General features: G+C 35.7%; 1 protein-coding gene across 2 annotated transcripts in view; it reads left to right on the forward strand.

Annotated features, from left to right (window-relative positions):
- CCSER1 (coiled-coil serine rich protein 1) overlaps positions 1 to 27391 on the forward strand; it is a 728863-nt gene that overhangs the window by 572192 nt on the left and 129280 nt on the right. Inside the window, exon 11 of one of the 2 annotated variants that reach the window (XM_057417953.1) lies at positions 10339 to 10384. The exons of the other annotated variant lie outside the window; for it this stretch is intronic. Within the exon in view, the coding sequence (XP_057273936.1) occupies positions 10339 to 10384 (46 nt within the window). The remainder of the gene's footprint in view (positions 1 to 10338; positions 10385 to 27391) is intronic. 2 annotated transcript variants of the gene reach the window in all.

Here is a 27391-nt window from a genome sequence, read left to right on the forward strand (position 1 = left end):
ATCAGTCAGACTATGGTTTAGATACGGGAATCATTAAAAAAATGTTGTGGTTTTAAATTGCCTGCTGGGTTAAGGGTTTTTTTGGTTGGTTGGTTTGTTGTTGGGGGGGGGAGGAGGGGGAGGGAGTGTTTTATTTTGTTGATTTTGTTATGTTTTTTTTTTAATTTGTTGTCATTTGGGGGGGGTGTTGTAGGGGTTTTTTTAATTATTATTACTATTTTTAAAGTTCAGTTGGCAAGACGCTCTAATCTTTTTAAGGGAAAAGAGTAGACAGGAAAGATAACTGTCTTCAGAAGCTGAGAAATTAAGACATTTCCTACCAGCTGATTTGAAGTTAAAACCTGAGAGCTTGTCACATAGCCTGTAAAACAAAATGAGCTGTATACAGAAACATGTCCCTTTTCTTCTATGGTATGTGTTTCATTTATATTTTAATTTGTTTTTTAAACAAAGTTGAATCAACAGCCTGAAAAATAGAAGTCTTCTGTTTGAAGGTGATACAAGTTAATGTATTTCTCAGCAGCAAAATCATTCTCAAATAGTTTGCTTCAGCTCTTGGGCTTAAAGAGGAGAGCGTGTGTCCAATCGATTTTTATTTTTCATATCAAGTAATAACAATAAAGTTTTCTCCCTCTCTGTCTACCTCATCCCCATGCCCCTGCAGTAGTGTTTTGTTGCAATGTGAGCATTTACCAGTTAGGTCCAGGAGTACTCATACCATTTTGCAAAGGCCGTCAGGCATTGATCCAATGACAGTGGCTGTCATGCTGACTGAGATTTTTTATCTTCTAATAACCATTCATTTTCTTCCTTGCCAATCAGTCAGCTTTTCTTGTATAAAATCATGTGACTTATTTTTTTATATAGATATGCATTTTTCAACTATAATACTAATTTTCATGATTCAGCAATCAAATTAGTTTACTAATTGATGATATTTGTGTTGTCATATTATCTGTGTTACCTACTTATGTTGTGACAGATAAAATCAAAATGAACTCAGATAAACAAGAGGTTTTTTTAAATGTTGTCATACAGCTCAAGGAATATGTCTGACTTCATGTGGGCAACTAATATATATATATATAAAATACATACATATATATGTATACGTAAAGCTCCTTACTGTATTTGAGCTGGCACAAGAAGAAAGCACTTTCGGATGTGAAAGATTTCCAGTGACTTTTGGTCAGACCTTTAATATACTCACATCAAGTATGTAATGTACTACTGCAGTAGTAATCACATTCAAGGTGATTTGTACAATCATATTAGCCCCTTAAAAATAACAAAATGAGGGTTTTTTTGATTTTTTTTTTTTTTCTGGGATATTTCAGAGACCATCACAGGAAATAGCACGCAGAACTGTGAAAGTATTTATTTAATGTGGCAAAGCAAATGTTGCAGGTTTGCAGTTTCTAAGCATGTGAATAGGCTTGCAGTTTGCAATAATAAGAAAAGTTCAAATTTCATGCATTTGTTTTTCATTGTCATTTATCTCTTTTTGGCATGAATACTGTTTTTATAAAATCATGGAAGGGTGTTTTTTTTTTTAATTAAATGAGCTTTAGTGTAAATATGAGCTGAAAAGGTAGCAATAAACATGTGCTTCAGCATTAGGTTCTGACTCTAAATTATATTGCAACGTGAATCCTTAGACATTCAGTTAATCTGCATGAAAACATTTATTGCAGTGTTATATTCTCATCTAAATGTAATCACCCCATGGTCTCTGCCCTTTGCTCTATTAAATTTTTAATTTAGGGGTGATTAATTCAGAATTCACTGTTGACAACTGCTTTGTGTAGGAGCAGGAGCTAAGTGACCAGCTGAGGTCTCTTCCAAACATAATTGTGCTGATTCTATGATTACAGAATCATAGAATGGTTTGGGTTGGAAGTGACCTTCAAAGGTCCCCCCTGCATCAACCCCCCTGCAATGAGCAGGGACATCTTCAACTAGATCATGTTGCTCAGAACCACATCAAGTCTGGCCCTGAATGTCTCCAGGGATGGTTCATCCACCACTGCTCTGGGAAACCTGTCCCAGTATTTGACCACCCTTGTAAAAAATTTCTCTCTCACATGTAACCCTAATCTCCCCTCTTTTAGTTTAAAACCATTATCCCTTGTCCTATTGCAATAGGCCCTGCTAAAGTATCTTGCCATCTTTCTTATACATTCATTTTACAGAATTCTTATACATTCATGTAATATCAGAAAAAAGTATTTTCCCAATATTAAGTGCATTTAAATGTTTTGGTTTTTTTTTTTGTCTGTGACACACTGTCTAATGTATGTGACAATTTATTGCATAGAAGGCTTCTAACTGTTCTTAAAATATATGCCAAATTGACTTGCTGTGTAATGCAATTAATTCCTTTTTTGTTATTGTTTTTAATTGGATCTTTATGTTTGCCATATGTAACAGGACAGCTTTAGGCAGGAACAGGGGGTGATAAGGATGAGAGAAGGTGTGGAAGTTGACTAAGTACTGAAGCTGCCCAGCAGTTTCAATCTGAATTTCCAATGCAAAGCCCTAACATAGGAACACTTTTACTGAAGTAAGTACAGTTAATAAGCTGTAAATGAAAGATGGCATAGGCAATAGTGCCCAAGAGACTTGAAAGACAAGTTCATGAAAGACTTAAATGAACTAAGCAGGGTGGCTTTAAAACAACTTGTACAAGCCTGAAGGCAGGGATAGGTAAATTCAAGTTCTTTTAAGTCCCTGAGATCATAAAGAATCAGGTCATAAAGTGATTAAGAAATGAATGTAACATACCATCTGTAGTTCCACTGAGATGACTGCAAATGAGTTAATATTTTTCCATTTCATTTTTGTTATTATATTTACAGATAATTTTGTTTTTAAATTGAATAACAGTATTTCAACTGTTGAGGCATGCAAGAATTCACAATTTATAAATAATTTCTACCTAAGCAATTTGAGCAGATTGTTGTTGATAGTTGTAAGGAGGCATTCAATTAACAAATGTAAAGTAGCTCTACAGCAACATTAGTTGTATTATCTATTTGAAACAATTATTCTGTTGCTATCACATAAGGGCTGTAGGTAACCAGAAAAATTGTTACTGCCTTGTCTGATTGTATCTAGATTTAACATGGTGTTTATAGTTTGGCCTTATGAGATTGCAAGCCAAACTGTGGTGTGAAACTGTATTTTAGGATCTTTCACTTATATGTGGAAACAGATTGCTGAAAAGTGCATGTAAATGTTGATTCAGAGTTGAAAAATGTGCCAAGAGACTGCTAGTAAAATATTTACTGATAACTTTAGGATGGAAATATGTCTTCCTTATTGAGCTATAACTTCAGTTTGGAAGATATTTGGAGGAGGAACATACTTATATTAATATATCTGTAGACTATGAAGCCACATTTCACATTTGCTCCTGAGGCTATTTTCTTCTAACGATTTTGTTCATGCCTGCCATAGCTTTCCAAAAAAAAAGGAAAAAAAATATTAAAAAAAAAGGAAGAAAATATTTTGAGTTTATGAAAGTCTTGTGGTCACTGTAGGAGCAAGGTATTTTTTCTAGTTTCTTTGTTTAAGGTAAAATAAATTGCAATCTGAAATCTAATATAGGAAAAAGACATATGATAATTTTTCATCAGAAGCATTGTAAAAACAATTTTGGCTTTCATTAAGGTTGGATAATGCTTTTAATAAGATTAATTTGTAAACAATTCCTGGTGAAAAGTAGATGGGGGGGTTATTTGCTTGAGGTTTTTTTAAATATTGTCTAAGCCCATCTTTTTAAAAGAAAAAAGAATTTCTGTTCTGCTTTAAAGCTGTGGTCTTTCTCTTTAATACTACTATTTTGACTACAATTTTTCATTTATACTTATTCAGATGATTGTTCTTCCAAAGTATCAAACTCTGCACCTCTGTAATCAAATGATCATTTCTTCAAATTATAGAAATGAGCCTGAAAGATCAGTGGTTTCTGAATATGTTGAAATGGTCTCAGCACTAAATTTTATATGGAAATTATTTAAAATGAAAAATGGAATGAAAGCTAAAAAGCAGAATATGAATTTCAGCTAGAAATCAGGGCATAACTAACACAGTCCCGTTGAATGAGCTCATGCAAAAATAAGTTATGTGACAAAGATGAGGTTTTTCCACCAAAACAGCAGAAATCGTAAAAACAAAATCAATGAGTTCACATGACCAGAAATCAGCCGTTCCAAGCCGCTCTCTAAATGCGGTTGAAAGAGGCAGTACTTGTGTCAAGGGGGCCATGGATCATATCATGGTAAGGAGGACATACTTGAGAGCTAGATATAGGTCTGGAGTAGTGCAAGGACTTTTGAGATGTTTCTGCTCAGATGATTGAGAGTGCACAGTAAAATCCATTGATCAGTAAGTTTCTATAAGTTATTAAGTTTCTCACACCAAACCTGAAACCTTGGGGAAAGGACAGGAAGTTTCATGAAAGTCTGTATGTTTTAGAATATGGTGGCACTGTGACATACTAATGTCATTATACTGAACTAAATATTTTTTTTTATAACTACTTAAGAGTAGCATTGTGTTGGAAAAGTAGACCCAAAGTAGCTTTTACTGAACTCACTATTGAATCCAGAACATGCTACATCTTACCATTTTAATATTTGCTCTGATTATATAAGAAACACATTCTGCCTTTACAGGGAAATGTGGTGTAGTGTTCTAGCAAGTTTTTCTATCTCTGGGAAATCATAACATATCAGTGGTAATACGCTGTCATGTATTGATCAGGAATTATCTTTCAGAACTCTTTTGAGATCAGTTGAACATTTTTTATGCGACAATAATCAAGACTTCAGTATAGTCTGTCATTTAAGGCTGTTTTTTATTCTCAGGAGTGCTCCAAAATGTTCTGAGGTATCAGTCTAATTTCTATCAGAGGAAAAGGGATATGTTCATCTTCAAAGTTCATGTCAAAGTCTTATGTGTTTTGTCTAGGGAAAATATTGCCTGCACAAGTAGTCTCTTCAAAAACCATAATCAAGAGGTGGGGGTGGGCAGCATGGTTTTGGTTTCTTGTGTGTTTGTGTTGTTTTGTGTTTGACTTTTTTTTTTTTTTTTTAATTAGTGGCTTTTTAACCATGTAGTAGGTGGCTTTGTGCTCTAAGAGGGCATTTATTGGAAAAACATTCATTTGCTGGGTAGTGAGCTGTCTTTTATTTGTTTCTAGCATTGATTGGTCTGTTGTCAATACACATCTTTGTGGAGATTCGTCATAGAAAGTGACACAAAAAGAACAGCAATATTTGTGTAGTTATGCTGTAGAGAGGGCATTCAGTACAGCTGAATTGATTTGATCGTTTCATATATTGCAGTACTCAGACTTCCAAGCTGCTCAAGGTGACCCCAGAGGACTTCAGTTGCTCTTTGCAGTTAATAACAGGTGAACTCATAACTTTAGAGTTCAGAGAGATGTAGGAAATGTATGTAATCACTAAAGTATTTTTATTGAAAGGCCTCATTTGAACAGCAAACAAATACATACTCAAATGTTTTGCTTCATTGAATAGATTACATTATAAACCCTTTTCATTTGGACTTCCTTGCTGCTGTTGTCCCAGAATGGATACAGTCATAAATATTTTAGCTGGTTGGCATTTGTGGTCATTACTTTAAAAAATTGACAGCAACTGGTTTTGTTCATTGTGAGGATGTAAGAAATGAAATAGCTATGGGAACTAAATGCCAGATTCCCTTGTGGAGTTCATTGGATCTTCCAGTGAACACTTAACTGTGACATCTGATAGAAACTGTCATACTTTCACCTTGAAAAGATTAAAAATTGATAGCATTTTCTAAAATAACTGAGTTTTGTAATGTTCTGACTGCATTTCTGAAAGCTAAGTAAAAAGAAATAAATGACTGACTGAAGGAATGTAAACAAAACAACAGTGTATCTGCTTGTCTGGTGCCTAAAATCTGCATTCACTTTAGAGATGTCTTGGGTAATCAAGCATTCCTGTATTAACAATGAGGAATGCTGAGGTATATTATCTGGATGCAGAAAAGATAAAATAGAAGCCTCTAATTTTTTCCTTCTGAGAAAATGAGACTGTAGCACTGAATCACATGGCACAGGAATGTATAGAAAAAAATAGTCTTTGCCCTGCTTTTAAAGGGAATATACCTCCTAAGGAATCTGTCCTAAGCATGAGTTTACTAGCTGTTTAGTGCTTAGTTCAGCAGCTGAATGAATATGGCTGCAGAAAGCACTTTAGCTAACTTTTTCTTTTTCTTTTTTTATTTTTTTTTTCCATTCCAATGAATGTGCTTTACATCTACAGGCAGAAGATGCTGACAGGTTTAGCACTTCAGTCCTAGAGGATGAGCTGTGGCCTCCCAGGCCAGCAAGCACTTCAGATTGAATAGAGCAGGTGTTATAAATCAGGCATCCTGACAGTTTCAAGTTTAGAGGCTTCTGGATCTTGATGGATTCCTTCTTGACAGCTGACCCCTGACTTTTCAGGTACTTATGGGTGTTTTCTCCTCACATGAGTATTCAGAGGTGAAATTTAGGGACTGCCCATTTTTAAACCTTCCCTCCAGAAGGTCTCTGATCACAGACAGCAACTTTTTTTCCACTTCCTTGTGCTGCCATATGAGTTGGCTGCTGCTGAAGTGTAACTTACTGAGCTCATTAGACTTGGTATTTTTTAGAAGCATAACCTGTGTAGAAATATCAGAAATATACTTTTTTTTTTTTAAATTTATTTCATGTTAAATGAATTAACAGAGAGAGATTTATTTACATGCGTTAAATCAAAAAGTCCTTTGGAACTGATTGAAACAATTTGGAAAGATAGAAAATACAATAATAGTGAAAACTTTTCTCCTGCTTCTCATCTATGACAGCATGGACTTTATTGGGATTTTAGCATCAAAAACTTAAGTGGTTTTGACCTGATGTAGGCAGAGTGATCAACCAAAAAGAAAATGTTTGCACAATGATCCTGAAATGTTGAATTTGCACTGTGCATTCACATAATAAAGCTTTAGAAGATGCCATCGTTAGCATGTTTTATGTCCCCTCTAAAAGAACTTCAGAACATTTTAAATGGAAATGGGTTGCATACATTTAAAATGTATGGAGATGCTTAACATTCATCAGTGTCCTGTGGTGAACTTAGTGTGTGCAACAGTATTTAAAGGTGAATCCAAATTCAAATTTTGCTGTATACTAGGAGCAGTATTTTGAAAGAAGCTATTCTGTATGTGATCTCTTTGTTAAAATTATGCAGCAGAAAGGTAGGGGAGGGTAAGCCACTTAAAAGCTTCAGATAAGCGTGCTAACTTTTATAAATCATTAACTTAGTCACTACAAGATAACACATCATCTACAGTGCCCCTCTGCATTATTAATATTAATATCAATATTTTATCCTTAAGTAACACTCTACACTTCTAGGAATCACAGCACACTTGGAAAACTTAATATAGTATTTACCACTGAAGCTATCATGGAAACCTAAACACTTTAGGATTAAATGTTATACCACCTAGAAAAGATGGGGGGTGGGGGGAGAAACATGTTCGATTGAAACTGTGGAACTACTTGGTGTTCCAGCACAGCCTGGATTTTCCACAGAGAATGTCTGAAATTTGGCTAAAAGATAAAGGCATATATCCTTTCCCCCCTGGAAGGCTATTTACTCTGGAAATCATGAGTAATTAATGCAGTCAAATTCATTGGCACCTTGTTTTTCAAAGGAGCATTATATCATTACAAATACATTACTTAATTGATGTATTAGTGATAATTGTAATTGTCAATGAATAACTGTATTCCCAGTTCTATAGTTGATGGATTTGTGTATGTTGAGGTTGTTTGAATGTTTTGAATGTGTTCTTTTTGATTCTGTGGAGCAGGGTGTGAATGTAGCTGCTACACATCCAGCTAGCCATTGTCAGACTAATTGACTTGCGTTTTCTTTTTTATGTCTGACTTCACAAGTCATTTCAGTGTCTTTAAATGATGAGCTGAAAACTTACTTTTAGGAGGTACCTTAATAAAAGATACCACTGTGTACCTCAGTTCTTTCTAGAAAGCTGCCTTTAAGCAAAGCAGAATAGCATAAAGTTGGCAGAATGGGGAGGCTGTAGGATTGTCCTTGTGCAATATGTGGTCTTCAGTACTTCTAGATTTGCTGTATATGATTATGTGTACTCCTAGTATTTCAAATAACTGTTTTGTTTCCAAAAGACTTGAGAGCACTGAAAGGAGGTGGTAAAGCCTTAGTAGTCAGTGAAGAGCTGGTTTAATTGCCAAATGTATGGTTAGATTTGGTACACAAACTAACTTATCCTTTGGGTACTTTGAGAAATTACCTGGAGATGAAGGTGAGCTTTGGCAGTACTGAAATACCTGCACAAATAAGTGTGGGGTTAGTGGACAGTGCGCTTGCAGGGCCTTGGAAGAAAGGGCCTTGAGTACACTGCTTTCTTGCACTGTGTTCGTGGTAAATAAGAGAGCTTACTGCCTTTTCCTGGCAATGTATGCAACCTTGGAAACAAGGAAGGCAGCTAGTGGGTTTTTTGCTGCCTTAACAAAAGTCAACCCCAGCTTGACTCCTTGGCTACTTGTTGCAGTGACTGTGACCTCTAACTATACTCTAACTATAGTTGCAGGGAGGAGTTAGTCTCAAGGTGAGAATCTTGGGGTGTCGTGAAACAAATGGCTTCTGCAGAGCTACCCAGCATTGCAAGTTGTAGTCTCAGTGGCACAGCCATGGCATCTGAAGTGATGAATAATCCTAATTATGCTGATTTTCCTTAAATAAAGTTGTATGGGAGCAGTGGTGTAAAGATGGAATAGGTTGCCCAGGGAGGTTGTAAATGCTCCATCCCTGGCAGTGTTCAAGACCAGGTTGGACGAGGCCTTGGGTGATATGGTTTAGTGTGAGGTGTCCCTGCCCATGGCAGGGGGGTTGGAACTTGATGATCTTAAGGTCCTTTCCAACCCTAAAGATTCTGTGATTCTATGATGGTTTCTTTATGGGGCTTTCCAGATATCCATATATATGCTTCACTATTCCTAAGTAAAGAAAAAGAATTTCACAAGATCTGCAAGAGAAAAGGGTCTCAAAAACAAATGCATAGTATGTTCTGAATGCCTGATAAATCAATTCCCAACCTTGAATTCAAAAAGATGGTGGAAGTCAAAATGACTTCAGAGGAACCCAAGCTCCACTTAAGTCTCATAAGTTTCAGGTGTTTGATTATGTTTTGTTTTGATTTGTTTGGTTTTTTTTTAAAGGCAGTCAGTGCAGTCTAAATAGTACTGTAACTAGTCATCCTTTACCACCCAGTCCAAATTACCAGTATGTCCTTTTACATGGGGAAGAAAGATGCAGCCTTGCACACAAAAAGTGAAGCGCGGATTCATGATATAGATTCAGAATGAGATAACATACTTTAACGTTGCTTTTCAAATTTTATACAGTAGACTTTTTCTTTGCTGGTTATTCTCTTTATCTCTTTCTGTTATTTGTTTTTCTGGGTTTGGGGTGATTTGGGTAGGGAGAGGATAATGGGTATAGGGGATCACATTGAAAAGAGGCTTACCTACAGGTCCCAACCGGTATGTCTTGCTCAGCATTTGATTCACATTTTCTTTACATGCACAGTTGGTATTTCAGAGATGTGTGGTAATTGCTGGCATAATGCACAAAAGATGAAGCACAGTATTGAAAGAGCACACTGTGTATGCTGATCATGGTTTTAATAAAGCTGCTTCCTATCACCTGTCATCAAACTGACCCAGTGAGGGCTTGTTAAAGAATTTTAGAGGGAAGATGAGGAGGAAGTGGCAGGAACTAAACTTCATTGCACTCGCTCTCTTTCCTACCTGTTTGAAGTGTGCTTTACCTTCAAACAGTGACAGTATCAGTTAAGATACTTGATGAATTTGAGCCTTCTTATTTTCATAAAGGAGTTTGTTTTAATATGTGCTCTGTACATTGTCCTTTCCATCAAATCTAATATCTGACAAGAGTGAGCGTGCCTGTCTTATGCTGATACTTTTTTTCCCAGTCTTCTCTCTTTCTCTCTGTCTTCTCCCTTTTTGGTTCATTGTGTCCACTGATGGGTGGATTACTCATAGAATGTTCTGGACTATAATTTAGGTTTATCTGAAAATAGGAACTGCAGTTCTCCAGTAATAATAACCTCCTCTATCTAAAGTCTCTATTTCATTTCACTGCCTTCACTTTCTCATGTCTTGTCATTTTTTTCATTTGCTGCTGCTGTTAATCTGACATCCTTTGCTCAAAAAAAAAAAAAAAAAAAAATGTGTTTTATTTACAGGGCACAGCATTTGGAAGTGCTCCTGTACCTTCTCGCAGGCAATTATGTGAGTCTCTTAAATTCCGCTCTGTGTTGTAAAGATGACTATGTGTTCATGTGCTGTAGCATGGCATGCCGATATAGAGTTTATGCCCTGAGGTCAATATTCAACCGCTGGTGTTGTATATTGCCTGAAACGTGTTCGTAGCTAACAGCTTCTATTGACCCCTTCTTTATTTCTTTGTTGTGTTTTGTTCAATGCATCATAAACTGGGACTGCGCTGTGCACTATAGAGTTGCAAGAAGGGAAGAAAAGACTGTAATGACTCAAAGTCTGGAGGGGAATAAGTATAATATCCTCAGATCACATGTTCAACATATTAACAAACGAGTGGCATTGTTAAAACTAAAGAATTTTTCTGTCCCATTCTTCAAATTAATTTCTCCATTGTGTAAACAAAAAAGAATCTGGATCTCAAACAATTAAAAAATTGAAAATCAAACAATGTGGTGTAAAGCTGATTATACCAAAACCATCTGTATTTCTTACAAGAATTTCCATCTAACTGATTGTAAGAACAAGTCCATCCTCTGAGTTGGAGAGGAAAGGGAACATTTGTTCAATTTTTTTTTCCTTAAATCCATTGGAAATATTGACAATAGATATTTCTCTTCAATTAAAATAAAATTCCCCGTTTCCACCCAGAACCCCAAGAAATCATGAGTAAAGGCTTACATTCTAATTCAAGATGATCTCTCTGCTACCATAACAGTGTGCGCGTGTAAGTATATCCATTGATTACAGATTCTCAGAATACCATCAGACTTTTGAGATGAGGACTTACGTTTCGTGAGTCTGATTTTCTCTCTCCTCCTACCTTGAGTTAAATGTCCATCCTAAAGATATTGGTGTCTTCCATATGCATATAATAATCTATAGCCACACACTGCATTATTATAATTACTATGCACTGCATCACACTGCTGAATGTCAAATAGATTCATCATAATGTAACATTACAGGCTTATTCAGTGCAGTTTTGAACGATGCTTCATTGTTGGCAGTCTTGAAACATGTTGCTTGTGTAAATTCACCAGTGCTGCTCTTGTGTATTCATAGAAAAACATATAGCATTTGTCTATGAGTGTGGTCTTGCAAAAGCAACAAAAAATATGATCTGTATATGACTCGCCTTTCTTTTGTGCAGTTATCTAAAATGTTGCTATTCTACTGGGTATATCTAAGGGGAGAAAAAATACCACTGTTCATGAAACGTGACTGTGCTCCTATTACGGTTATTTACGGTATGGTGGAAAGAATTAATATTGCCATTGAGCCCTTCAGAAAAATAATGCTGAAGTTATTTTTATTCAGTGTGCATGATGGCAGTCTGCTAAGATGAAAATTCAAATTGCTGCCTGCTTACTTTCGTTTATATTAATCTCGCTGCTGATTAATACATGATTCCACATGATTAACATCAGTGAAGACTTTGGAAGCACACGGACATGATAACATGCTTTAAAATGCTTTGTTATAAATAATCAGAAGTGTGCATGGTGCCAGTGTTGACAGCTTCCTTCCTAGTCTGGAGCCCTCATTTGAGATGAGTGATAAAGTGTCAAATAATGAAGTGTCTGGGATTTGAACATAAGGGAGGGTGTGAGAAGGCCAAAGTAAGTTTTATGTGGCAAAGACAGGATAAAATTTGTGTACCTAAATGAAGATGTGGAACTGTGAAATAAATAGAAGACTGAATAATGGTTGGGTTAAATATGTGGATGAATAGGTTAGAAGGAGTGGTCAGAATCTCCACGATCAACTGATGAAATAATGGTAAAACTAACATCACTGAAATGGCAAGATGAGAGAAGTAGGTTTAAAACTGCATATACAGAATGTGTCAGTGGCTTACCTGTGAAGCAAATAGAAGCCAAAGAAACACATAAATAAGGAAATCCATAGCATCAGGGTAGGTGAAATTATTTCAGCCAGCTCTGTTCTGCTTTTATGTGTACTAGGAGGTAAGGACTGTATGGAACTATGAATATGTTGTGGTAAAGTTCTTCTAATAGAAAGCTAAAATTGGAGCTTGAGCATCCTACACTTGTCTCCTATTCATCAGTGGTAACTTTTCTGGACCCTACAAAGCATTGAGCATTATTATTGTTTATGTACAAAAATGGCAAATGAGGGTGTCTGAGAATCCAGAGCAGGAATGCTACTGAAAGAATGCTGTATACTATCATGTAGAAACTGAGAGGTAGGCTGTGTTTTTTTCTAATTGATGTTACCCGTGACCCTGCAGTAACTCTGCTACAGTAGAATAGCCAAGATTAATTTGATCTGAGTTCACACAAGGTGGTCTAAACTACTAGGGACTTGTGGCTTCTTCACCTCCATTGTGAACAGGGTAGGTTCAATGGTGGTGGTATAAGTCACTTGGAAGTCACACACCTCCCGGCATCCAAAGATGTCAGACATTGAGTGGCGTCTGTGCCTGTGCTGTGTTATGACATTTCCTCTTGTAGCCCAGGGTTCAGAGAAGCTGCTGGTGAAATGTGACTAAGTAATGAGTAGTTGAGACTGAGATGCTGTTTATATAACATTTTGAAATAACAAGCTTTTACTGATGGAGCATTTTAACAATCTGGTTATAAACTATGAGGCACTTATTACAAGCATAACTAATAAATTCCAATATGGAGTTAAGACTCCTTTCTGCAAGATGAAAACTTGGCCTTTGAAATAGTGTAAGTTGCAACTTCATTTTTGTTTTACAATGAAGACACTAACAGAAGTGGAAATAAAGGAATGTGTAATCCAAACAAAACATAATTGTGAGATCACCTGTAATTAGCAACACAGATGCCAAGGCAGAGGATGAACTTGATGGGGACTCCAAAGAGAACAGAAATGTTGTCAGAAGTCCATAATGACAGGTATGTGACCCAGCCTTTGTCATTAGAGTACTACTGCCCTAAGAACAAAATACAGATTTACAAAATACAGTTATGACTAAATAAAATGTTGTATCAAAATAAAGTACAGCTACAGAGTTTTTGGCAGAATTGCAACATAATTGCCCTGGGGAGAGAAGAGCTGTCATATTTTCTCCTGTCACTTGTCCATTACATGGAGGAAAATCACCAATACACCAGTGAAACTGGTATACTGTACAATTTAAGCTGCTGGAATATTTTATTTGCATAATACATGAATAAACTCTACAATTGTGAAAATATACATGTTCATTGCAAGCTTTCCTTTAAACTGCACTTTTGTCCTGCAACAGCCACATAATTAGAGTCAGGATTTTAAGTTTATATCCTCTGTTAAAACATTGGCCTAGCACCAGATGACAAAGCTTTAACAATTTTATGTCTATGGTACTTTTTACCAGTACTGTATTCCAAACATTTTCCTTGTTTAAGCTGAAATGCTCTCAAAACATAAGTAATTTCTGATTGAAGGTGACAGTGGGCAGTACTTTTCAAGAAAATGTGTTATCATTTACATATAATTCGGGGAATTAAAATTGCTTACCGGTTTTTATTAGTGCTACTTAGAAGAAGCAATCAATTAGATGAAATATTATAGAAAGAGGCTTGCTATAATAGATGTTCCTGAAACACAGTAGAATCTCAACAAAAATCAATATAGTTATGTGGTACTTGACTGTCAACTTTACAGGCAGAACAAATTAGATCAGATACTTGAAATAGCTATATTTATATCCAAGGAATTTCATACCAAGTAATGATAAGAAAAGTGCCAAAAACTAAAGCAGTTAAACTAACCTTTAGGCAGGGTTTGCATGCAATGGAGAATTTAATAACATGTTAAAACAAAGTTGAAGTAAGTTAAATCCCTAGTTTGTTCATAAATGGCACTTCAATGTTACGATCTCACAAGCAAAGTTTAATTATTTGGGACAAATATAAATACTTCAGAGTTTTAAATTTAGCTGTAGTGTTTGCTTGGGTTTTTGTTAGGTTTGGTTTTCTTAAGGCATAAATTACAGGAGAAAATATGTACGGTAGAAATTACAAGAGCCAAATTCCTAGCTTAGATAGTTGAAGTGATAAAACAGTCTTAAAAAAGTACTTGCCCACTGTAAAGGTATTTCCAAGTAGTGGATGGCTTCTTTGGTCAACCAGAGGGAGAAAAGGAAAGTAGATACAATACTGTGAAGTTAGCTGTTTTCTTGAATCATGGTGCATTGTGGAGGAAGAAATGTTTTTGTGGAAGGTATTTTCTAATATAGAGGAAAACCCATGTTTGTGTTGGTGTCATGGTTTAAGCCCAACCAGCAACCCAGAACCACGCAGCTGCTCGCCCACTTCCCCCCCCCCCCCCCCTTTCCTGAGGGATGAGGAGGAGTATCAAAAGAATGTAACTCCCACGGGCTGAGATAAGAGCAGCCCAGTAACTAAGGTATAACACAAATCACTACTGCTGCCACCAATAATGATAATGATAACAGCAATAACAAGGGAAGAGAATACAACCGCTCACCACCCGCTGACCAATACCGAGCCCAACCCGAGCAGTGATCTAGCCCTTCTGGGTAACTGCCCCCAGTTTATATACTGGGCATGACGTGCTGTGGTATGGAATACCTCTTTGGTCAGTTTGGGTCAGGTGTCCTCTCTCTGTTTCCTCCCGGCTTCCCCTCCTCCCTGGCAGAGCATGAGACTCAGAATGTCCTTGGTCAAAGTAAACATTACTGAGCAACAGCTAAAAACATTGGTGTTATCAGCATTGTTCCCAGGCTGAAAGTCAAAACCAGAGCACTGCACCAGCTACTAAGAAGGAGAAAAATTACTACTCCTGCTGAACCTAGGACAATTGGTAAATGTGGAAGCTGCAGATGAAAATATTTAAAATGTCTACTTGCATAATTTTGAAGAAATTTACAAATGAGTAGCCTGGCAGTCATTTTATTGTAGATTTGATCAAAATATATGGAGTCAAGAGATATTAACAGTAGTTTGGTTAAAATAATGCCTGAAAAAAATGCATACACATTTGTGAAGTCCAACCATGGTATTTTCAGAAAAGGATTTTCTATCAGAATTATTTTTATGTATGATAAAAATTGCAAGCATAGAAAATAATTGGTGTATTTTGAGTTTTATAAAGAAGCTTTAGCCTCAGAGAAGGGTGAAAAACTTTATCCCTACCCATAGGCCAGATATGAGTTCTCCAGACTTGTATCTCCAGACATCTGAGTGAGAAAATGACAAAGTCTTGATCTCACACAGGGTCACCAATCTCAGTGATGGGTTTCAAAGTCTATAGTAAAACTGGTATCAGGTTTTTGATGGGTTTCTGATTGAAATTATGCAAATACCTATTTCATTTTTCAGAATAATGGTAAAAGTATTTGTATGGTAAAATTTACGATGACAACATTATTCAGGTTACTCAATCTAACTAGACTGGTGGCTTTAGGACAACTTGAGGGGTTTAACCAGGCATGTGCAGCAGGATGGCAGGTGATTGGATACAGCAGAGTAAATAATTGGGTGATGAAAAGATAAAGAATTAAACTTTGAAAATGAAAATATTTTGTGTGCCTGTCAGAACAGACAGGTGTAGTCAGCTCTAGAAAAAGTACTATCTTGTGTAGGAGAGTCACAACAATAGCTTTGCTTCATTCCTCAAGGGTGGCAAAAAAGCTCCACCTGAATGTAAGAAAGAATGTGTTTACTGTGAGGGTGGTTCAGCATTGGAATAGGTTACTTAGGGTGGTTGTGGAGTCTCCTTCCCTGGGGATATTCAAGATCTGTCTGTATGCAGTCCTGAGCAATGTGTTCTAGGTGACCCTGCTTCAGCAGGAAGTTGGACTAAATGACTTCTGTTGGTCCCTTCCAACCTGAACCATTCTGTAACTTGTTCTCTAGATGGTTTAACAATTTTGATACCCTTCTGTAGAGTGTAGTAAAGCAGAAGCTGATCCAGAGAGTGAAGTGGTTGGTACTAATACAAAGGAGGAAAAGTTGAATTTGTCTGTCATTTCAGAATTTAAAATTTAGTTGTACAGCAATGAATCTGAATAACTCAATCTCCTAACTCAGTAGGACTCTGCGCAAGTAAGATTTTTTGTGAGTCCAGGAACCTTACTAACTGCAAGCTAATCTTGGATAGATTTTGGTGGAGGTAAATTATGATTTTTAAAGTTATTAGTTTTCTTTCTGGGGATGTTTAAATGTTCACAGGGTATGCAGAGAATGACCTTGGTGAGGAAAAATGCAGAACTCTTAATTACTGTAAAATAAGTGTGTTCTTAATCCTAAATTTAGGTTTATGCCAGTGTGATGTCCATAGGTTCAATTACTGTCTGGCTGAAGCTTAGAAATGTATCTGACTCACTGTAAAAGATTTAAAATCAAGTTTTAATGAAGTAATTCACTCTATTACTAATTAAGCATTAGTAATAGAAATAAATTATGTAAATAGTAATAATCCTTAGTGTCTATTGTTTTACATTTTTGTCTCATAATTGTTCATTGTAATATTTCTAAAAATAGCCTCATCTGACAGTCACCGCCTAAATTTAATTTAAAAATGTATTAAAAAATTATCCGTTTAACTGAGTAATCTTTTGATCAATTTTTTAAACTCAGTAATATGTTCTTAGTAATTTAGGTTTATTCTATTGTAATTACAAGTCATAGTCCTGTTAACTCCAGTGAATGTAAGATCATATTCTGGCTTTGTAAAATAAGAAAATATGTGTTCTGACAATAGTCTTATTAATATATTTTTATTTTTAAGTCTTTCATTTGTAGGGAAAGAATTCTAATTCTCTTAACAGCAGCTCCTGCTTTCAGTCCTGTTTCTATGGAAACAAACATTAGCGCAGTGAAAGTTTTAAAAAAGTGATTATTTTAAAACATTGGGGACTGGAGAATTCATTTAAGCAAATTTGGAACCCACTCAAAAAAGCATGGAGCTTATATATGGAATAGAAATAATAAAGTTTTTATGTTATAGCTTTGTATGTGGGTTTTGTCTTTGTTCCTTAATTCCATGATTTGAAAGGATTTCTTCTTAAAAAAATAAAAAAGAATTTTTATTGCATTTAGATTGTGCTAGTACAGAGCTCCCCAAGAGGGCTGTTATACTGAAGGATATGTTTCTGTACCTAAGAGCACTAAGGAATTCAGAAAAATTATTTTTTGTTTTCATCAGCTTGTGCTTGATGAGGGAGAACAGCATATATTAGACTGGTGTGTACAGTGCTACATTAAAAATCTCGTTTGGCTTGCATACTACACCTGAATATGGAAGAGATAAAACAGATACATCTTTGCATCTTGGTTATCCTAGCTTTGAGCACAGAGAAACTACCGTGGTCCTAATTTTATTAAAAATCAGATACTGTTTCTTGTTTAAATAAGTAGTCTGTCTGGGCAAGATTCACCAAATTCAGACATAATCAGTTTTTCCTGTCCTGCTTAGCATTCACAGACCTGCCTAAACTTAAATCCATTGAGACTACAGCAGCCATAAGTTTGAGGAATTGCTTGTTCTGTTTGTTGATTCAGCTTTCACTGCCATTAAAGTGTGTAAAAGTGTGATACATTCTTCTACACTTCTTTTGAAAGTTAAAAGTTTAAAACTAAGGGGTTTTGTTGGAATTAGGCTCTTGCTACATCAATTTTAAAGCACTGGACAATTTTAAAAAGAAAGCATTCTTCTCTGGGCTTCTTGAGGTACCTCAAGTAGCTGTAGTTGTATGGGTTTTGGAAGTTCTGTCTTCAAAATGTCTGTAAAATATAATTCATTATTATAAAAGTGTTTTAAAGTAATTTCTGTATTAATCCCTTGGTCGGTTTCAAATTTTTCAAATGAGATTGACTTTTCAGAGTAACTTTTCAAGGAAAAACAATACATTGTTGTTTGGTTTTTAACCTAACAAAAAGATTAACACAGTAAATAATTCTTCAGTTAAAGTGATATTTAATTTTAAGAATAACAAAATATTTCTGGTTGATCTGATCTTTTTCATTTATGCATCAAACTGAAAAGTTCCTTACATACCTAACTCTGATTTTGAATAATGAAATTGAATCTCTGGTAGATCTCCATCAGGAGTAAACTCAGTGATTCATTTATTCTGAATAAATTACCTATCAAAGTAATCGTATTTCCTGTGAATTATCTAAAATCTAACAGTGATTTTTTTTTTTTTTTTTTTTATAACTCTCACGGAATTGTAACAAATTGTCAGTATAGGTATATGATAGCTTCTGCTTTGTCAGTGGAGTAATCCCCCTGATTCAGTACTTCCCCTTTTGACCACTGTAATATTGCTGCTGTTCCTGGACTTTTCCGCACAAAAAGCCCTTCTTTTTCTCCAGGTGACCATCTACTGTGCTATAGTAATAGCAATGCATACTTTCAAATTGCCTATTGTTAAATTTTGCTGTGTTCAATTATTGCAAATATCCTGTTGATCTCATCGTTATAAGATCTTTATATAAGAGAGGCATCAGGAAAAGGAAGAAAAATGATTTGCAGAAAATTGACGCTTTAGCTCTTCAATGAGTACAGTAGGAAAGTAGAGCATCTCGTAATTCAAGATAAAGCTTCCAGTGAAAGAAACTGCACTAGAGAAGTGATGCATTAGAATGAACATGAACAATGAACATCATCTGCTGAGAGAGTATAAAACCTTCATCTAAAAGACCCTTTCTCAGGACCTCTGAGTTTCAGAGACTTCAAGGCTTCAGGTACAGGTCTTCTCGCTGGTGCTGCAAAGGCTTAAGTGAAGTAGTCTCAGGCAGAATTTGAACTAAAGAAAATGTTTACCCATGTTCTTCTGATTTAGAGTATGTGCAGCCATGAAAAATTGTTATTCCATGACATGAGGAATTGTAACATCATTTTATGATGAGGACTTAAAGCCTACACACTTGTATTTTAGTTACATTCATTAACATTCAGCACTTAAAACTATGGAGACTGTATTTGCTTTTTGATTCATCATCGTAACAGGTAGTGCTTTTCTCTCACATGCAGTCAAATTAAAACCTATTGTATTCATTGTTTTGGTCAGTAGTCCTGTCTTAAGAAGATTAATGAAATTTGGGACCGCAGAAGAAGGTTATTTAAATTATTGAATGGCTTAATTGACAAGTCAATATTAAAAAGTTTTCAAGCTATTCATATTAGAGTATGTTAAACATAGTGGAGAAATTCTGTGAAACTACATTTATTGGCACACTGCTGGTTTTTGCAGTATGCAAAACTAGCATACTGGACTAGAGAGATAATGAACATGTTTTGGTTTGGCATAACCAGAGAGGCTGCATCAAAAGGAGCATGACCAGCAGGTCGAAGGAGGTGATCCTGCCCCGCTACTCCGCTCTTGTGAGACCTCACCTGCAGTACTGTGTGCAGTTCTGGTGTCCTCAACATAAAAAGGACATGGAACTGTTGGAACAAGTCCAGAGGAGGGCCACGAGGATGATCAGGGGACTGGAGCACCTCCTGTATGAAGACAGGCTGAGAAAGTTGGGGCTGTTCAGCCTGGAGAAGAGAAGGCTGCGTGGAGACCTCATAGCAGCCTTCCAGTATCTGAAGGGGGCCTATAGGGATGCTGGAGAGGGACTCTTCATTAGAGACTGTAGTGACAGGACAAGGGGTAACGGGTTTAAACTTAAACAGGGGAAGTTTAGGTTGGATATAAGAAGGAAATTCTTTCCTGTTAGGGTGGTGAGGCGCTGGAATAGGTTGCCCAGGGAGGTTGTGAATGCTCCATCCCTGGCAGTGTTCAAGACCAGGTTGGACGAGGCCTTGGGTGATATGATTTAGCGTAAGGTGTCCCTGCCTACGGCAGGGGGGTTGGAACTTGATGATCTTAAGGTCCTTTCCAACCCTAACGATTCTATGAGTCTATGATTCTATGTGTATAGGCTGAATAATGAACAATGCCATTTGTGGCTCTTCTGATATAGCTATTAAACTATTAACAGTTTTCTTTATTGTGTTTAAATCCATTAAATAGATTAAAAGATACTGCCTTTAATCAACTCCTAGTACAGAAGGCATGATTTCTTTTCCAGATTTCCTTTCTAAGATTAGGCATGTGAAAGTATTGCACTCACTTGCGCATTTTATCAGCGGTGGAAAAAGAAGGCTGATAGACATTTTACTGAAATGAAAAGAGGTAAAAGCTGGAATAAAAGAAAAGAGCTAAAAGCTGGAATAAAAATATTCACCATTTCTCTATGCCATACAAACGTGCTTGCAAAATACCCATTACTGTTCTCTCCCTCTCAGACATAACACAGTCTATACTTTTCTAGAGAGAAGCTAGACAAATAATCCACTCTGTTGTTCCCTCTTCTTTCCCTTTTGTTAATTTTGTCATTTTCCCATAGATCCCATGGATTTCTATATGCTTCATAGACCACTAATTAGAATTACTTTGTTTTAGTGTGACAAAGCAAAATACTGCTAATACTTGAATTATTCATGGGTATTTATCAAGTTCACCCATAGGACCTATCAATGCAATTAATGTGGTATGGTTTCTTAAAAATGAACATTTGGTATCATGCAATTTTAAGCAGCAATGTATATAATTCTTTATATGAGTATATCAAGTCAATTTATTCAAGTTTATTCTTCTTTCAGTTATAGTTCTAATATGCTTTCCCTTCTTTTAATCCATTCATTTCTAACATTTGGAAAGAATCTACTGCTTTACTTTTATAGAAAAGTCAGTTCATTATTGTCATTTGGTCATACTGCAGAAGCTCAAACACACAGGAGGAGAATGGGAGGTTTTTATGTGCTTTGTTAGTCATCTATTGTTGGGAAAAAATATCTGCTGCATGTTTTCTGGAAGCTATTTCAAGCATTTGTTATAAGAAAATACAATAAAACCAGTACTCACTACAAAATCTTGTTAAGCTTTTCTATAAAGCAACAATGCTTTTTACATGCTGTCTCTTTAAAAGGCTAATAATTGCCTTAGTTTTGTTATTAAAACAACATATTATATAAAGTTTGGTGCTTCCAGAAATTTATTTTTAAAATACTTATATTTGTTGACATTTGCCTGCATATCTGAACTTTGGATTTTTCAAAGACTATAATTCCAAAGAAAAAAAGATGCAAAAATTAATGTAATAAAAATAAACTCTACCATATATAATAACAACATACTGGGATTTAGTACTTATCTTAAAATTACAGGTTTGGCAGTGAAAAATCGTATCCTTCTGTGCTAACAGCGTAGCTGAAGAAACTCCCTAATCTCCTACCTCTGTAGGTAATTCTCTAGTGGAAAGAACTGGTCTGTTTCCCTTGTGGGGTCCTTTTGTTGCTGTCATCCCTCTATCAAAGTCTCTTGCCAGCTCTTTTTACTTAACTCTGGGAATGACCCTATTTTGACTGGAGAACCACAAGGCAGAAATGCTCTGTGGCTTGTATTGTATAGGTAATTGAGCCCTCTTCTTCTCCAAGATGCAGTATTCCATGTTTATAAAAGCTATAAATAATTTATAGTTATAAAACTATAAGAAGTGTTAACGGAGACCATTATTTGTTAATATAATGAGTACATGCGTAATTTTGGCTTATGCGAGCATTTAATATTTTAGTCATCAGATTATCATTATTACCCCTGAGTTGCTTATATTTAGTTTTTCTGTATAGGTTTAGACACTGAAATTAAGGAATCAGGCACTTAAGTTAACTGAAGCATGATTCCAAACAAGAAAAATGCCATCATCCCCTTAAAAAGAAGTGTTAAAAAGACAAGCATAGACAGGAGTACAGAGACATGTAGTTTACTAGCTAAATACAGACACACTCCAGAAGTGTGAATTCATGTCTTCCGTTATTGCTTCCAGGAAAGCTAAGGCTAGGTCAGCTTGCAGTAGTTGTGGGTTTATGTACAGAGCAATCTGCAGTGTTTCAGTGTCAGCATGTGTCCCTACCTGCTTCTGGGTTGTCCTTTCAATGCAGACTGTTCTATATGACTGTGTTGTATCTCTATAACATCAACAATAGTTCATCATCTGAAAGGCTTTATTATTCTATTTAATTTATTCATAGTATCTTTTAAAAAATGAAATCAAAATCTTTGGAGGTTGTGAAAAGAGACAATGCTGAGGATCAGCTTGGTCTGTACTTGTCACTAGCTAGTGTTTTGTAAGCCTTGCTAGCTTACAGTTTGGTGTCTGATATTCCACTCTTTGAGCTACTCCTTTTATAGATAAAACCTTGACAACAGAGATCTTCAGCATGTTGTGATTTTTTTTTTTAATTTTTTTTGTTTTATTTTCACTGGAGCTTACAGAAAGCTTTTAAAGTTTGAATTCATTTTGGTGTTGGCTGTCTTGGCCATGTGCAGCGTATCTGCTAGCATCAGCTCCTCCTACTCACTCCTATCTGAATTATAAACAACATAATACATACTCAGTCTTCATTAGGAAAAGTAAAGGAGTCTTCCTATGAAGAAAACGCAGGTTGAGGCCAATCAGGTGGGGATTTTCACTTTTCTGCTAGCAGACGGGACCAGTCTTGAGTAGGAAAATTGTTGCCAGATGAACTCTGAACTTGGGGTGACTCCATGGACAGGATCTGTTTCTTCACACTCGTAGCTCTTGACTGGCATGTATGGTGGTGCCTGCACACTGGATAATATTTTTGCTTACCAGTTTATGGCCATAAGTAAAACTATGATGAAGTTGTTATTTAACATCACTGACTATGTCAACCCTTTCTTGAGTAATGATGTGAGCATATACTGGCCTCAGGAGGAGAAAGCTCAGCTGAAGATTTCTGTTGATCTGTCCACATTTCTTGCCTGTGGAAATTTCAGAGAATGAAGTTTAATTTTACTGCACAAAAGATGGTACAGCTAAGCTGCTGTCACCTAACGGTAAGCACCTGTAGTTTGTCTTTTAGCAACAGTCGCTGTTCATAAGTTGGAAACTATATTTAAAATGTTTTTATCTAGTGTGTCTAATGAAACCCTTTGGTCATTTATTCTTTGGATTACAATGGAAATAGTATTCTGGTATTTTTCCATTTTTAAGTACACAAATCATTCTTTTTTGTGATGCATCTTTGACCTCACAAAACAATTAATAGTCACTTATATTCAAAAAATAAGCTGAGTTAATTAAAACAAAATAAAGCAACTGCTACAATAGATTGGGAATGATATGTCTGCACTTTAGCATAATATTTAAGAGTGTATTAAAAAAGAGCAGTACATCCTTTCTTCTTTTTCTCAGATCACCCACACTGAGACAATAGGAAGGTGTTGCAGATTTTAATTTTAAATTGTCAACATCCTCATGTGGCATGAATTAGCGATACAGATGTAATGACTAGGTGCTAGCAATAGCAGTCATAGGCTTACTTTTTTTTGTACTGGTGGCTCTTAGCTCTCAAGCATCCTATGGGAGCAGGACACATATACCTGGGAGGTGGGATGCTCACCTGGAGGGCTGTGGGTCTCCCCTCTCAACTTCTACATAGAAGATCTTTTTCTTGGCTAATATGTCTTTCAGCCAGGCAGGAAGTTGTACATTCTTAATTCATGAGTGTGATGAGAACAAAGTGAGGCTGTTCCCATGTATGACTAAATGTGTGTTCCTGGGGCAAGGGCAGGGGTGTTTCCATCCCATGAGGGATTTTGTTTTTTCTTGCCTCAGCACTAGCCACACAGCAGGAAGATCAGAGCATTTAGGAGGACTTCCTGCAACAGTGAAGGGTTTTTATTAATTTATTAATAATTATAAAAACTTTGAATGATCTCATATCCAACTGTCAAACTTACCAGTGAGTTGCACATCCAAATTATCTGTTAGGAGCAATAGAGATGTTCCTTTATTGAGAGCTTGAACAATACAAGATGTTCAGTTGGATGTTAAAATCGACTATGAGCAGAAGTCTCAAGATTTGAAAAAAATAGTTGTTTACTCATCTTTGTGAAGTCTGTATTCTTGTTTGAATGTGAACACAATTTTATTATGATATTAAATATTATGTTTATGGTAGTAAAATTATATCAAATATTTTTAAAGGAACTATCATGTATAGCTGCAGACTTAAAATGAGAATCACATCTTGATATTTTACAGTTCAGTTTGACTTCAATGCTAAATAAATTTAAATGCAAGGTGTGCAATAAATCAAATGGAATAAAACAATAGCGTGAAAAATACCCTGGAGTATTAATTCATCTGAGAAGGAAAACTACTGAATCTGAGTACTTCTGTGGGCCAAATATATGATTCATTGCCGTAAGCATAGGAAGCCTCAATACAGATTCTGCGTTCATATTTATGTTGAGCTATAAAGTACAAACAGAACCACAGCAGGAAGCATATTGTTTCCTAATGGAATTACAAAGCCATGGAAGAAAGACTCCTAAAAAATACTTAACTAAATAATTACAGGATGAGGTGTTATATTGCTGTAGTTTTTCAAGTATACTGTTTAAGCAGTTGCCCTACTTCTGAATTAGGCTGAAAATCAATGAAAGGCAAATCTGGAGTAATTCTTCATATCACTTACTTTGTAACTAACTTTGAAGACTGATTTGGTTTTTTTCTTACCTTGAAAAACAACAGACAGAAAGCAATTTAAATACTGCAATTTATCTTTGATGGATGACGTATTTAAAGCAGCTGAAAGCAAATAATTCGAGCATGTAGCAATTAACTTTCTGATCCCAGTAAGGGATTTGCATATGCTCACCCTCACCATTCAAATGTGGCTCTTAGCAGGTATGAGGTCTAGTTCTAGTTTCATTTGCAAAAGAAAAATGTTACAGTTTCCTGTGTTCGTTTGATATGAAATGCTGAGAGATTCTACAAAACTTTCTAGTACATCCAAATTTTGGTAGACAAACATTTTGCTACAAAGTAAATCTGAAAGATTTCCTTTGGGAAGACACAAAAGAAGTCATGACCCAGTGACACATCAAGCCTTATTCTTAGCCGAAATAATATGAACCAAATATTACATGATTTATATAAATCTTTATGATTGCTGGTGATGTGGAGTCCCACCCAAGGCACAGTGTGTTTTCCCTATTCTTTTTTTATTAATGCTTGTTGGAGAAGAATCAATGGCACCAGAGGGACTCTGCTGCACTTAACTGATTTCCTCGGTGTCATTACAGCTGTAGTACAAGTAGATTTTGCCAAGTGTGTGGTATGAAATGGCCTTTTGATCCCCTGGAACATGGATCAAAATGTCAAGACATGCAAAAGGCAGGTTTGGCTTCTTTTTTTTAGTTTTTAGTTGTTTTCTGTTTGTTTTTTTTTTTGGGGGGGGGGGGGGTGCGGGGGGTTTCTCCACGGCATCCTGCATCCATATAGTTATATTTTCATATATAGTGTATATGTTTTAGAACACTTTATTAAACAATGTGATCCTGCATTGCTTCTTCACAGACATCTCCTAGTGAGAAACAAGCTGTGGACAAAGTGTGCCGATGATGCTAATGTACAAAGCTGTTTTCCTTAAAAAAAAAACCAAAACAAAACAAAAAAAAAAAGTGAAGTTGTTGACTTGGGTTTTAGGCAGCAACTCAGCCTCAGTTATGAACTAGTAAATAAGCAGTTGTTTGAGAGTGCACAATTGTGAATAAAAGGTATAAATTAATAAAAATTAGATAGCCACTTTGGGGAAAACCAATCCATGTATATAGTCCACTTTTGCCCATTTTTTTTTTTTATTTTCCAAAATGACTGGCTTAGGTAAGAATGAGCTTTACATATTAATTCCTAAATATCTAGGTTTACTTTCTGGTGTCATTAATGGATTTCAGGCTTTTTTTCCAATTATATATATGGGTGAAAAAAACTCTTTGCATTATAAAATACTCCTTTACCTTTATTGCCAATTAAGGGAACGTGCTGGATTCTATTTCTTGTTCTTGTTAAAGAGCATTATTTACCAAATAACTGAATTGTTTTAATGTAGAAATCTACCGACCAATTTAATATTGAAGTTACAAAGGGTTCTTTTTTCTGAAGTGACATCATCTTTCTAATACCAACTTTCTAATAAAACTTTGAAGTTACAAGCTTCCTTTTGTTTGTAGTATCTCAATAACAACATGCCACATGTAGTCTTCCCTACAACTCTGCACTTGTGATATCGAGTTCACATGAAATTGCACTGTCTTGCAGCATTTAGCTTGATTTTGAAATTGAGCTCATCTGTTTCATCCATTCAGGTTAATCTTGCTTGAGAGAGGTACAGCATCTCTGAGTAGACTAAATTAGGAAAATTTTAAACAAAACAAATAGTTTAAGTGATACTTTTTGTATATCTGAAGATGAAGTAGTAAATAATTTCAGTTCAGATACTGCTTTCTTTTCAGTCACCCTTTTATTTCTCTGGCTAGACTTTAAGTGAACAACTAAGCCTTTCTGAAAGGGCACTGATGGCTATCTGGAGCCATTTTAAAGCTATTATTGAAGAAAATATGTTTACTTCAACATCCCTAAGCCAAAGTATACTTAATAATTACATTTAAAAGTAACTTACTGCCATGCCATCATGTGATTGCAGTCTTTTCTTGACTTCTATGTGAACTCATCAGGGTTATGTAACAAAGAATGAAAAATACTTGTTAAGAACATTTTCTCTGTGTTTTGGTATTAAAATAAAAAAAAAAAAAAACAATGGTTGGGAATCAGTCTATGGATTGTTAGGTCTGACTATGCAGAATATGCCCCCCCCCCCAAAAAAAATTAAAGTATATATAGAAATCAGTTGAGGTGATTTTGGGTTCTTTGCCCCCCATACCAATAATTTGAAATGGCTTAAATTAAGTTTATAGAGCTAACGGGGTTGTACTTGTGTTACTGGGATAGTCAAGTGTCAATGCTAGAATTAGTATCTGTTGGTCACCTACTGACTATTGTCCAGGTACCTTTCCAGCAGTGTTCAAGATCTCTAAAATGTGTTTCTGCTGTATCAGAACACATATTGCAATAAAATTAATTGTTGAATTAAAACATGAATGTGTAGCTCATTACAAAATAAATATCAACGAACATATATACTGCATTTAGA

Source organism: Pezoporus wallicus, unplaced genomic scaffold (assembly GCF_028554395.1).
Source record: "Pezoporus wallicus isolate ANWC-B61680 ecotype Strahan unplaced genomic scaffold, APGP_CSIRO_Pwel_v1 contig_6999, whole genome shotgun sequence".
Lineage (NCBI taxonomy): Eukaryota > Metazoa > Chordata > Aves > Psittaciformes > Psittacidae > Pezoporus > Pezoporus wallicus.